The sequence below is a fragment of the Athene cunicularia genome (assembly GCF_003259725.1).
Source record: "Athene cunicularia isolate RWA chromosome 1 unlocalized genomic scaffold, athCun1 chr1_part1, whole genome shotgun sequence".
Lineage (NCBI taxonomy): Eukaryota > Metazoa > Chordata > Aves > Strigiformes > Strigidae > Athene > Athene cunicularia.
This window is the reverse complement of record NW_020799091.1, coordinates 83,641,753-83,656,325: the sequence shown is the minus strand read 5'-3', so window position 1 is coordinate 83,656,325 and position 14,573 is coordinate 83,641,753. Positions and strand designations below refer to the sequence as shown.

General features: G+C 36.8%; 1 protein-coding gene across 1 annotated transcript in view; it reads right to left on the bottom strand.

The window, feature by feature from the left end:
- The window catches only part of CNKSR2 (connector enhancer of kinase suppressor of Ras 2), a 196,807-nt gene that overhangs the window by 45,424 nt on the left and 136,810 nt on the right, over nt 1-14,573 (bottom strand). The window contains exon 18 of the mRNA XM_026846267.1: nt 4,766-4,833. Coding sequence (XP_026702068.1) covers nt 4,766-4,833 — 68 coding nt within the window. The remainder of the gene's footprint in view (nt 1-4,765; nt 4,834-14,573) is intronic.

Sequence of the window (14,573 nt, the reverse complement as noted above, 5' to 3'; positions counted from 1 at the left end):
GATTGCACACATGAATAATCAGTGATATTCTTCTACCCATTTTCTCCATTGTATACTACCAGTTACCCAAGCTTTTCAATTCAATTTCTAATAACAAACAGCTGCACTTAAGATAAGACAGAAAAACTTTAGATCATTTATCTGCTTCATAAAACAGCTGCTGCCCTGTTATCCATGAAAGAACATAAAGGTGATACGGTAAGGAAAAATACGACAATGACATTTAAGTGCAGAGTTTCAAAAGATGGACAAGAACGTACAAATGATTCAGATCTTACGGGCTAAGTTTAATGGGATATGAGGTTTTATTTTATCAGGAAATCAAGTCTTGGCCAAGCCCATTTCATATGTTCGGTAGCTTGGTCAAATGGGAAAACACATGGAAAAAAGTACCACAAGGAAATTTATACTTAATCTGTTGCAAATGTTTCTGAAGCAGAACAGCATCTAACTAAATGGACACTGGACTTTAATATTCCTTAGAAAAGAAAACTACTTAACTGCCAACTCAGCTCAAGAAGGGCAACATTTCTACACATTGTAACACTTAGGTAAACATTTCTGCTGTCACTTTGTCTGGACTGTATTACCTTCTAGTATTTGGGAAATCATTGAACAACAGGACACTTTAGTTCAGACTATTCACAGACTAATCACAGGCAATTTTCACTTCACCTAGTAAGGGTTCAACGAACTGCATGACTTAGGAGAAGAGGAATGATTGCTGCTTCATTAAATGATCTAAACCAAAAAAACAAGCTGGCACAATTTTGGTTTTAATTATTTTTTGTTACTATGATGATTATTGTATGGAATGATTAATGATCTACTGTACCTAATTTTACTCAACACTTAAAACAAAAACTTACCTTTATATGACACCATATTGAAACAACTGCCCCTAAAAGTTTGTATATTTTTAGATTGTAGTAATGGTGGGGACAGCCTTATCTATCTTTTTAATTTTTCCAAGCAGTTAACAACTCTGTTTTAACTCTGAGTCTCTTGATTTGCCTCCTGCAAGCTTATAGGTGAGATTTTTTTTTTTAAATGATATAATAAATAAATAACATAAATAAAGTTTTCATGACTATGAAACAAAAAATTCCAAACAGTTTCATCTCTTTTGGTGAATGAAAGACTAAATCAGTGAAAACCCTTTTTAAAATCACTCCTAGTTTTAAGAAAACTTGTTTCCAGCAACTCAAAACACCTGAAAATAGTGGCATATAAGCATGTTTTTTCCTATTACAGCAAAGCCTAATGGCACGACATGTGGTGAGAGGCCTGTCAGAACTGCATCACTTGGTGACACTTCTGCAGACTTGAAGCTCAACTGTTTATTCTCAAAGTTAAAATTTAGCAGCCTCTGTGCAAGTTCTATTTTTGGCTAAAAATACAAAGATGTTCTTGCTGTCAAATCCACACACAATAAAACATTTTATGTTCAGGCTTTTGCACACCTTAGACAGGGAATTCTGTTGGCAACCTACATCTTGTCTAGAAAAACTCTGCAGTCACAGAGGTCAACTTCCAGATGAAGTGTGTGAAAATACCCTCCAACCAATTTTTAAAAATGTTCTGCTATTGGTACTCATTAGAGTCTATCTAAAATGTGTATAATGCTATCAAACAGTTGCTGTATTTCTGTCTGCAGATTTTGTCCAATTCAGTGACAGACAAGCTCAATGCATTAGACATCTTGAAATCCTTCTGAATGAGCAATAGACTGCATATATTAATTATAAACTAACATTGACCAGCCATTTGCCAATTAAATATTTTCTATTTATATGAGCTAGTGTTTTTTTCCTCTGATTTTATATGACTGGAAAGTACATAACTTCTCCATCCAAGGAAGTCCCTTGCCATATTGTTACCATTCACTGTATTTAATATGGAAAGTTGATGGTATTTTTATAAAACTGTTCTGTACAGAATGTGACATTTTATTCAGCAGTACACCCACAGTTTGGTGATTCGTGCATATCTGAAGCACTTGAAATATATTTATGCACTTTAGATTCAGAACCATTCAACTCTTAATTGAAACAGGTTTGACAACTACTGTTGAATTGTTTCAGAGGTATTATAAAGTTTTCCTGCAAAGGGCTGAACTGAACAGAAATAAAAGACCTTTTGTAAAATCAAATATGTAGATAACAATTGGTACAGTTACTGAATATAGAAAATTCCAGCTTCACAATTTTTATAATTGCAAAAATGCTTGAAGTGATAGAGAGGTTTTACTTTGCTAACTTGATGCCTCTGCTAATTAGGGACACTACTGAGATGTTTAATAGACCTTGTGCTGGAAGCCAAGGATAATCACCAGAGGCATAAAAACACTGTACAGCATCGAGAAGGGAATGTGATACTGATTCCCACATTGAACACAATAAAGCAACACAAAGAGGATATAGTTTTACCTACCTGTATATGATAAATCAATTTAAGTGAATGATGTTACATAGTGGTAGTAAAGAGCTCCATCTGCGCCTGGCATATAATGCCTGGCACATAACTTCCATAGTAAGTGGGGTCTCACTGATTATCTTCAATAGGGAGACATTTTAATAATAGGTATCATGAGGCCTGAATGCACATGATCTAATGTCTAGGACCTAGATCATCTGCTATTATATTACTCAGTGATTACTTAGTAACAAAAATATTTCTCCACATCCATCTGTATTTTGAAAGGTATATCATGTCTAGAATTGTGCACTTGGACAGTATTAGCATAATTGTTCATACACCTTCTTCCTTACTGTCCCACATGTTATTGTAATTCCAGTGCCAACCTGCCATCAATAAAAGCTTGAATTTGGCTTTGAATGCTAAAACAGAGGATTTCCTAGAGGACTCCAAGATTCAGAGTTTGTTCACAGCCTCTTCAAGCAGTGACAGATGGTATACAGGTCCCTCCAAACTGGTTACTGTAGTGCTGCCTGGGGAGTACAGATTTCCAAACTGATTTTGAAGTCTGGTGAGGGACTGAGAACTTGACTGGAGGAACCGTGAGCATGGTGTTGCTATCCTGGGCTGTGTTAATGCAGAGCGCCTGGTGTTATGAATGACATGACGTGCCATGGACCATACCAAATTAAAACAGGGTGTAGGCAACACTCTCAGGATAAGCAGCTGCACTTACTGGAAGACATGATTAGATATGAGGCAACAGCAGGTACAACCTAGTTATGTGCAAGAACGACAGATCACCCAAAAACCTTCCCACGCACGCTGCTACCACTAAATTACAGCAGTATGCTGTAAGCCACTGCTCTTCAATTCCAGGCTAGGGATGCTCTGTGATGAGACAATCAGGGTATGAATCAAGGCAGACATAGCTTTCTGATATTGTCTTTTAATCTTCTACCACTACAGAATATCCTAATCTCTTGATGTTTCTACCTGGCCGATGAAGTCACCCTTGCTTCTCACTGGGGAAAGGAGGTTTTTTTGCACACTGTCTCCCAGAAAAACAGAACTGCAGCAACACACTGCAGAGAGACAGACCATGCACATCTTCCTCCTCACGGTATCAGACCAGAAGGTCAGGGCTAAGGCTGTTGTCACAAAGGTTGGTACAGAACCATGACTTTGGAGGGCAAGGAGGGCACCATGTGGCAAACTCTGAAGCCTGGTGATAGCCTTCTGAACACAAACTCTCCCTGAAAAATGGTTATAAATATAGTCTTTGTAAAGTATAGACTGAATTAAATATGTTGCTGCTGAAGCCCCAAAAGACAGAACCATACTGATGAAAACTGCAGAACCACAGAATTAAAAAGTGAGGTTTTGACTCAGTGGGCAGCAGGCAGACAGGTATTTGGATAAGCTCTGGATCATCATGACCACCAGAGTTTTCGGTGCCTGCTGCCAGGTACACGTGTAAAGAAGAGCATGGACTCAATAGCCAGCTGTTTGCCAAAACAGCTGGTTGGATAGAACACACATCTGTGGATCCATGTCTGTTCCATCTGTTGGATAGATCCACACATCTGTGGATCCATGTCACTGGCAATTCTAGTAAACAACCTCCCCAACACAATTAAGGACTGACTCTTTCTTTTTCCTGTCTGCAAACAAGATTTCTACTGCAGCAAACTAAAGAAAAGCAACTCATTATTTTATATATGCCTCTTTTTCAAATCCATGAAATATTAGACATTAAAAAAAAACCATTAAAAATAAACAGATATAAAATACTGCAAACTTGCAACTCCAAATGAAATGCCAACAGGGCTTTAGGACACACCTCAATATAGCAAAACCAGCAGAAATCACAAAAATTAAATGGCCTTACAAATAAAGTCTTTAGGGGAAATCCAACTATGTCAATAGGCTTTAGAAAAATAGTTTTGTTCCTGAGACCAATTTCATGCATTCCTGCCCCTTGTGAATTCAAACACCAAATGCAATGTTTAAAAATTTTTTTTAGTTGGCAGATTCTTAGATTTCTTCTGACAGGGGACACAGACTCCTTGGTACCATGTACCGGAGCTTAGTGGCAGTATGTTTGCTGCTTTTAGCTACCTTCTGCGGCCTTCTCAGAAACAATTCAGTGTCTGTGGACCAGAATCTGAAGGAGCTAATCACAACCCTCAAGAGAAGAGGCATTCTGCAAAGCAACAACAGTAACACCCATATATGAGTTGCTTTCAGATGACAAGAATGAGGCCTGATACACATCAGGGGAAAAAAAAAAAAGATGAACTTGTGATAAGAAGTGACAGAAGAAACCAAAATGACAACACATTACCTTGCTCTTGTTTGATCCTCTCTCTTTCCGCATAGCCAGCAGCAAGCATGTTAATTCTGTTTAGCCATCTGAAAAAAAAAAAAAAAAAGCAGTGATACTGATCTAGCCTCTTAATTTTTGGGTGCATTTCTATAAAAAACAAAGTTATAGGCATCTGAAGGAGATTCAGGACAATGTTATTTTTTATAATAGACAGCTGTTTTCTTTGATACTTTTACTCGGGGAGTCTCCAAAGATCTATGATTTTGCTGTTGAACAAATTGTTTTCACAGCAAAAGTTTTATTTCAAATGGAAAATCATGTATGATGTCAAACATTTGTAAAGTAAAGGATTTGGAAATAATCAAAGAGCTATAAAGTCTGCTGCTCACAGATATGCCATCACACCAACACTCCTGCTGTACTGATTTCTTAGGAATAAATACCACTTTTCAGAGATTTAAGCAATATCTTAGAGTTGAATTGGCAATTTAGTAGAGGAACAGAGCAGAAACCAGCAATAAAAAGAACAGGTTCACTCCCAAACAGACAGTGAGGTTTAACTATGACATTATGTGTTTTAGAGTTTACCTACAGTGCCAAGTACAAAGAGAAGGAGGCATATCAGAAATCACTTTTGTGTTCGTGTCAGAGAAGCAGGGGAAGAAAAGACAGTTGCCTCAATGCAATTCACATCTAAGGCTTTAACCTCAACTTAGACTTGAAAAAATGCTTCCATACGATGCACAAATTAAAAAATCCCCACCCAAACTTGCTATTCTCTTCTAGCAGGGTTGTTACTGCCAAGCATACTCAACTGCCTGTAGCAGTGTAGTGCTTCAACCTGTCCACATCCCCCATGGGCCTCTCCAGTATATTCATTATCCAAATGCTCTACACTAAAACAAGCCCTCCCTCAATGATGCTTTAAACCACCATGCTAATCTCCTGTGGCTGTCCATTCCATGGTAAACCTGGAATTACTTGCTCTAGTCATCCCATAGTCAGGATTTGACAAGCCTGGTTTGCCAACCTACTGGCTTGCAATTTTACTGCTAGGGTATGCAGAAGGACAACTGAAGTCAGGTTTGCATTTTCTTCAGGAATGTGAAACCCATGTTTGAGAAGACTGTGCCTGGTGGGTTTCATCTGCATACTGTATGCGCAGAAACCGGATGTAGTGTTGTCTCAGCAAGGAATACACCTTTGTAATTACTCCTGCATGCCAGTCTTCAAGACATTTCAGTCCAGGGTAAGCAGGCATCAGATCATAAAATACAGTTGCTCTCCTCAAAATAACCCCCGTCACTGTTCTTCCACAAATGGTGAGCGCATGTATGATCTGTGAATCATGGTAATGGTCCATAAATCACTGTACATTGGGAAGAAAGCTAGAGATTTACTCCTGAAGTGATTACAGAATACTTCATGTTAGCATACAATCAAAATTTCTGCCAGAAGAATAAAGAAGCTGAAGAAGAGACTTAAAATTTCAATTGTAATTGTTAGAAAGTGCCATAAACTTATAAAAATAGCTGGCATATAGGAATAGAAATCCAACAAAGCATGTTGCAGAGAATGATTTCACATCTTCACAACAGAAAGGTGACCCACTGCAAAGCTATCTTTTAGGCTTGTATTTCTGATATGTGAAGGCTTTCTTTGGGGAATAAAGCTCAGTTGTCTCGACAGCTCTGCTTGCCCAAATCAGAATCACTGAGGCAGGATCCTCACCCAAAGCACTCCAATCCTGTGCTGCCAAGAGACCAGGAAAGGCCACAGACTTGTCTGTATCCAGAGGGTAAAAGGAGCACAAAAAGACAAGTGCCTGCTCTGTCAAAAGGCATGGCAGAGAGTGGAGGTGTCCCTTTGCTTGTCTCTTGCCTACTTTGGATTTCACGTTCCCAATTTAGCTCATGGCCTACCATCCCCTGGAGCAGCCAGCAGGGAACTAAACCCCTCTGGGTGGGACTGCTGACCATAAAGGATTAGATGATACACCTATAAAGTTCTCCTGTTGGAAAACTTCATTCTGTCCTAAATATGAGATAGCATTTTGTGTTAAATGTGCATGAGACTGAGATAACCAATTAAATTAACAAACACTTAATTGACAGTCAATTGATGCTGCTTACAGCTGTGGTAGATGTTTCTTTCCAGAAAAATGTTATTTCCTGACCAGTATATTCTAATGGGAACCCATGAAATGTGTACCAGTCAGAAAGAGACAGTAGACTGACTTCACATTTAATGATTTTCTGCAGGTCATGATCTGTGTCATGGTTTGGAATATCACCTGCAATGCCTGTAGGGTGAATGAGAAGGTACTGATGTGGTTGTAAACCATTAAAAACCATGGCTTTTTAGCAGTTTGCTAGTTCAGAAACTAAAAGAATCGTACTGAAACTTCTTCATATTTTCTGATATATGACTGTTAAAGCTTCTTCAGATATAGTTAGAATGGGTATGGTTAGAGAATTAGTATTATTTTAATAAAGCATGGCTAGAGTTATGGTTGTTGAAGTCAGAATAGTGTAAGAAATCCAATGAACTGGGCTTGTATCACAGGGAAATGTTAAGATCTCCAGCAAAATGGAAGAGAACATGCCCACTTTGCAATGCACTGGGGACAAAAGTTCAAAGTGTACAGTTATACAATATTCCTTACTATGAATATTAAAAGCCCTAGGATATGGGAAGATTTAAATCTTTCTTCCCTATGGTGTGCTGTGTCCTGGCAGCCACTGTAACTTTTAGAGGCCAAGACTATACTCCTTCCTTACTGCAAATGCAGCTTTTAATTTTCGTGTGAGAATTATAAAATCTATTCATTAGGTATGACAAGAAATACAGTAGCACTATAGTTGCAGCAATCATCTACATTTTCTTTTTTTTTTTTTCAAGAATATCACATATGTTTCTTGTCAGTATTTTGTTAAAACAATTTTATAACGCATAGATCAGATTCAAAAAACCCTATCTTTCTGTAGACCTATAACTTTTGCAAAGAAGAATGCACAGTACTGACACTCTTACAGAAGAGTAGGAAACATTTTTCTATCTTATCTCATCCCCCAGGTAGATGCAATACTTTTAGTCAAAGCAGGGTGTCAAATTGCCCTCAATCATAAAGCTCAAGGATATAGGATGAACTTGCTATATGGGAATATGGATACCTTACAGCGTCTATAAGTACCCAACTGCGATTTAAATGGAATGAAGAGGCCTGTGGATAATACAGGAGAATTTTTAGAAGCCTTCTTCACTGAAATCTTCCAGAGACATTTCTCATGCACTAATACTACAAGCTGACTTGTTGTCTTTCTTCTTGATCATAGAACTGCACTAAGGAAAAAACCTCTTATGTCAATAAAAGAGAAAGAAGAGAGCTCAGTTAAAGCAGGTCAAAGAAATTTTCAAACAAATATTTTGCATGAAGTTACTGACTGTATTTCACTGCCTAGAAGGTATAATTTTGGCAGCCATACTCATCACTTAAAAAAAAGACAGTTTGGAATAAAAAGGAAGAATAAGAGTATTTTAAGTATTAAGTTGGTCAGTCCTGAAAATGAAGCATTTGCCTCTGAGCTGATGATCACAGTTTTTGAGTAAAGAACAAACAGTCCATAAGGCAGCAGGCACAATTACCATGGAAAATCAAAATAAAGTTATGTATAGTATCACCAAGTAGAAAGATATGGACTGCCTTCTACATCTCAATACTCTTGGAATGCGAATAACAATGAATTTCCAAGCAAGTTATGGGAATAACAATGAATTTCCCAGCAGCGCTACAGGCTTGGGGAGGAGTGGCTGGAGAGCTGCCAGTCAGAGCCTGGGGGTGCCGATTGACAGTCGGCTGAACAGGAGCCAGCAGTGTGCCCAGGGGGCCAAGAAGGCCAATGGCATCCTGGCTTGTGTCAGCAATAGCGTGGCCAGCAGGGACAGGGAATGAATCTTACCCCTGTACTTGGCACTGGTGAGGCTGCACCTCGATTCCTGTGTTCAGTTTTGGGCCCCTCACTACAAAAAGGACATTGAATGACTTGAGCGTGTCCAGAGAAGGGCAACGAAGATGGTGAAGGGTCTGGAGCACAGGTTGTACGGGGAGCGTCTGAGGGAACTGGGGGTGTTTAGTCTGGAGAAGAGGAGGCTGAGGAGAGACTGAAAGGAGGCTGCAGAGAGCTGGGGAGGAGCCTCTTTAACCAATAGGCAATATGACAAGAGGGAATGGCCTGAAGTTGTGCCAGGGAAGGTTTAGACTGGATATTAGGAAGTATTTCTTTACAGAATGGGTTGTTAGGCATTGGAATGGGCTGCACAGGGAGGTGGTGGAGTCCCCATCCCTGGAGGTGCTTAAGAGTCGGGTCAACATAGCGCTGAGGGATCTGGTGTAGTTGGGAACTGTCAGTGTGAGGTTAATGGTTGGACTGGATGATCTTCAAGGTCTTTTCCAACCTAGACGATTCTGTGATTCTGTGAAAATGTTTGTATGACTATACACTTATACTAGCAAACCAGTATTTTGCATCAATAAAGGATACTTTGTCCTTCTCACCCAGACTAAGCATGTTATATGGGTATAAAGAACACTTGATGGTGCAGTCATGCAGATGAAAGGAACTTCAGATCCCACAACAATGAAGTTCAGTGATCATAGTTCTTCAGACTCCTTACCAGCATACTGGTGTGGCATAGCCATGAAAGTCATAAGAAGATTTGAATAGTGACAGTTACCCAAGATTAAAATACTCATTTTATGTGAGTAGATACACACAAAGACTTCATATCCTGCATAGACTTTTTTTTTTTTTAAAAAAAAATCAAACTGAATCATTTTATACAAGGTATGAAGAAATTGAACCATTTTGAACTTTTAGTTCTACTGTGCCTTAGCAGTTTTCTACTTTTGTTTCTTCTGCTTCAAGTATAAACAGAACTGAAATGACTGCATGAAACATAATTAAAATGTATGTCAGAAACCTAACGGAAAACCCGAGAAATTTATCAAACCAGTCTTAATTTAACTTAAAAATTTGATTCTATATTTGACTTCACTAGGCTACAAAATGATTTTAGACAGTATTTTATTATCTTTGCATTTGAAAGATTATTTTTCAGTAGCTTACTCTTTTATTTTCAATATATAGAGTTAATTCAATCTCTGTGAAAGTGGACTACTTGTTCTAATACATTAAACAAAGAGAAAAAATAAAATTATTTGGTGAGACTCTGATGGCAACTCAGATGTAATAACTTCAAATAATTCTACAGAGCCTGACATAGTTCCTTTAAATTTACATGTGTATAACTCAGATCAAAAATTGGTCAAGCTCATTTAAAATGAATTAATAAGCACTTCAAAATATCATAAAAAGACTGCTTGTGTTGGGAAGTCAAAGATTTTTCAGTTCTTGAGTTTTTAGACTGTGCAATATATTTTTAAACAATTGATGCATATTTGCTGCCACTTCCTGATTACTGAACAGTTATAAAAATTTTTATCCTTAGAAACAAGGTGCCTTGTCATACTGACTGAAGACCTGCTGACATGATTTATCTACTGCTGTAGTTAAGGATAAGCCAAATAGACAATGCCATTATTCTGTTTGTAAATTGCATTGCCTGGTTTGACAGAATTATCAATGAAAGGCAAGCCTAAAATTTTACAAAAAAATAAAAAGGTTTTAAGTTTTCTAATTGAGAATAGACTTTTGAAGTGAGCCTTAGTCATGCATGAACTTTTGAAGAAATGTTGACAGCTGTTTCTAAATGAAAGCAAGCATAGTAAAGTATTGGCATACTTTTGCAGTTAAATATTAGCAGTAAAGAACTGGCAGTACCATGAAGGTGGCTCTGCCAGGTAGCTGAATCTAGTACACACGGCAGAGATTAAACCATGATTATAGCACTTACTAACAGTTCTATGGCTGAATTTAATATTTTTTTTTTTTCTGTTTTAAAAGCAATTTTGCTCAGCGAGGATGTCCACAGATATTATCTAAGATAGGTTGCAATAATAGATTTTTTTTTGTGTCCTCTGTCATATGATGAAAATGGCATGTTATTCTGAACTGAATTAATTTCAGTTTATGCTGTGAAAATAAATGAAATAAAACACCAGATATTTGAATAAACATAAGATCCATGTTTTAAGTTTACCATTCAAATGAATTAAAAGAAACTGTGGTTATTTTGTGCTGAAATCTCAATCATTTTTCTGAAAAAATCACACGTGGCCTAAAAGAGACACAGTAAAACTCAGTATCCAAAGAACAAAGACTTAAGTACTTGTTCTTTTGAGTTGCTGAAATTTTCCCCACCAAATTCAGTACAACCAAAATTTCACTTCAACATGTATGTTAAAAATCTTCAAAATTCTTTCTCAGTAATCTCTATCTCCTTTTTAAAGACTGACAGAAGATCAGTGACTGCTTTAAACCTTTCTCCAGATTCTCATTCCCTCCACATGCAGCCACTTCAGCAAACAATGCTACTGAGCACTTACTTCTTCAGCTATTAAACTTAACTTTTTAGATTAACATATAATTTACTATCACTGTGTTATCACTATCTTCAAGAAGTGTCACATTTACAGAACAGTTACTTGAAGTTTCCTAGATTTCCTTACCTGTTCATATCATCTAGATGTTCAGCAGCAAAATAAAAACTTTTGATCTTAGGATGGCAGGCTTTGAATGCACTGTAGAGAAAAACCATAATTATAAAAATGTAATGGTACATCTCTTTTTTTAAAAAAATAAGATAGTGTGGTCACCAAAGAATGAGATGAGTTCAGATTTCCTGAGTTGTTAGATGCCCCCAAACAGCATACAAACACACAACTTTTAGGACTGTGCCAGATTTCAACAAGTGCTCTTCAACCACCCCTTTCTAAATAATGCTTGATTCATATGTGCATAAATATTGTTCAACAATCACTTGCAGTGTAGTGTATCTGGATAAGGTTAACCAGTTAAGAATATAATTTTATGTATTAGGTAATTTTGCTGATATATCTAGAGGTGTCAATTTTTTCTGAACAGAAAATTGACTGAACAATTTATTTGATACAACAGAAAAACTCTCAGTCCTAGTGATTTCTTACATCCCAGTGACCTAGACATTACCTTTAGCTCTAATGTCTGTGTTTCAAGCAGAAAAAAGTGATGCTCTGATTGACTTCTGAAAAGCTGTTATAAATTAACACCGTATTTTTGAGGTCATTCTAAGCAATGGGTAATTACATCTCTTCTTTTCTTTCCACCAAAGAAATCAACATGACTGGGCTGAGAGAATGACTGTATTTTATACATAATATGAAATAAATTACTAGAAAGAATTTTCTAACTATATTGGATAATGATTTATGGTGAAGTACTTGAAGATCCAGGAAATGCATCTGAAAGTAATTAATAATTCACAGTACAGAAGAATAATTTTTGAGAATAGCCTGAAGGTCCCTCTTAAAATAAGAGCAAAAATGTTTAACAGTCCCAAAGAAAATACAGAAAACTAAAAACATAATACATGAACAACATCATCAACATTTTTCTGAGACACAATGAATTTCCAATGTATATGTCTGTGTGTGTGTACATATATGAAAATATATGAAAATAGGTTTTAAGAAACCAGAGATATGAAATTGATATCCAGGAAAGTTACTGCTAATGAAGGTAATGTAAAATCGAGACAAAAAGAATTCCTCTGATGCATTAAAGTGTGACACAATGTTATGCGAGTGAAAGCAGATGTACAGTGACATCTGCTCAGTTTAGAAAGACATCATCAAGTTACTGAGACCCAAAACTTGACTTCTTAAAATTGTTACAGCATCTGTTGTCTGGATTCTTTTCTTTATCTGTCACCCAAGCAAGGAATTCTAATAGCCACATTTTATCTTCTACTATCCAGTAGATACCGAATCAACTAAAAAACCAATTTAAGCAAGCAGGGTGCAATTCTGAGAAATATCAACTGACTTTATGCTGATGCCCCAATAAAACCAGCAAAAAATGAAGCACTTCAGCAACGTATCCCAAGGACACAGGACAATAAGCCCAAGCAGAGATATCTCCTTTTTTTTTAAATACAGTTTTCATTTTCTGCCCTTTGAGACCATCATGAAAGTTCATCCTGAAGAGACATGTAGATCAATTGATGATACAAGGTCAGTGCGTTCTTTAGAACTGTATGTACTACAAATCATATAATTTTACTTTTGCAATTGCTTTTCTGTACAAATTTCAGTGATTCCACAGTCCTGATAAACTTAAAAGAATAGTAAAAAACATTAGAAGGAATGCAAAAAGTTTTCAACAATAACTCTAAAAATGCCTCTGCAGGAGCATGCGTTTGTTACACTGCTACATATGCTTGAATTTGCATCTAAATAAGAATGACAGCACACACAGCTAGGTGAGAAGAAAAGTAATTTGAGACCTTTAGGTCATACCTCAAAAATACAGCAAATCAGTGGCATTTTTTTCACTCTGCCTCAGAACCGATACACTGTGTCAGCAAACTTTGAGATGATGCTAACTCATTTAGAGTTACATTAAAGATTGATGCCTGACCATGAACTAGGGGACTTTTTTATTTGGATGGTCTCTACTATGCTTAAAGCTCTTTATTGAGCTTAAATTGTCATACACACACACTCCAACTTCCAACAAACAAAAATACTTTCCAAAACAGGAAGGAAACAAAAGAAGAAAGGAAAACTAGGAACATAAAGTGTCATAAGCAGCCAAACAACCTTCTTGCTCTTAATTTATTTTGTTTTAGTCAAGCCCTGTGATTCATGGTAAAGGCATTGTAATGAAGTCCATTATGTCATTGTTTTAAGGGAAAACCTTGTCCTTTGTTCCACTTCTTCTATTGTACCACTGAATTATTTTTGAGCATACTTACTATTTCTTGCGGCATTCACTGGCTCTGTCAATTTTAAATTCAGGTAGACTGATGAATCCTTCTGCTTTTTCATCCTGCAAAGATAGGTCTAGATGTTACTTGTTAAGGTGTCAGAAAAAAACCCCACCACACTGAAAACTTAGATATTTTCCCTTGCCTGCTCCTTATATAAGGAATACTTATGTACACTCTGCTCTGACAAACCTCCCACAGAAGTCACTGGGACTTTTGCCAAAGTAGTAAGACAGTTCCCTTGGTGTAAAATACAGTTTTGAATACCCAGTTTTCTCAAACAGTTTCACAGTTGAAGCAGCATTTGAAAATATACAAAATGACCAAATGTATTCAGGCAATTAGTTATTGTTATTAGTTAATTTTGGGGGAAGATCGACTAATTAGTAAGGAGAAATGCAGTCTACTGTAAGAAATAGGGAAAAAAGCAATTTCAGTGTGTGCTGCTTACCATCTTGATATGATATCACAGCTAAGAGGCATGACATATCTTCAGCTACTTTCATCTCTCTCCAACACTCAGGAGAGGACATCTGACCTTCCTTCTCTCTCCTCTAAAGACTTGTGAATAGTTTATTTTATGAGATATTTCATCTCCCTTGAGACTGTCTTTTCAAAAGTTGAAAGCATTATTTTAAGCCATTAATACATCAGTAACACAGACTCTCTTATTTAATTGCTCATAACTTTGCATGAGAAATTAATACAGGATCATGAAAGTGAAGCTGCAGAAAACACAAATGTATGTTAAGGAATTCCACAGAATTACATATTTTTCTCAGACTCTCCATGGTTATACATGATTATTAAATGGTTATTCCTATACAGTCCATATGACTATATGCTTTCTTAAAAATAAATATAGACAAGACAAAAATCAGCATATAGAAGTGGAACTAGA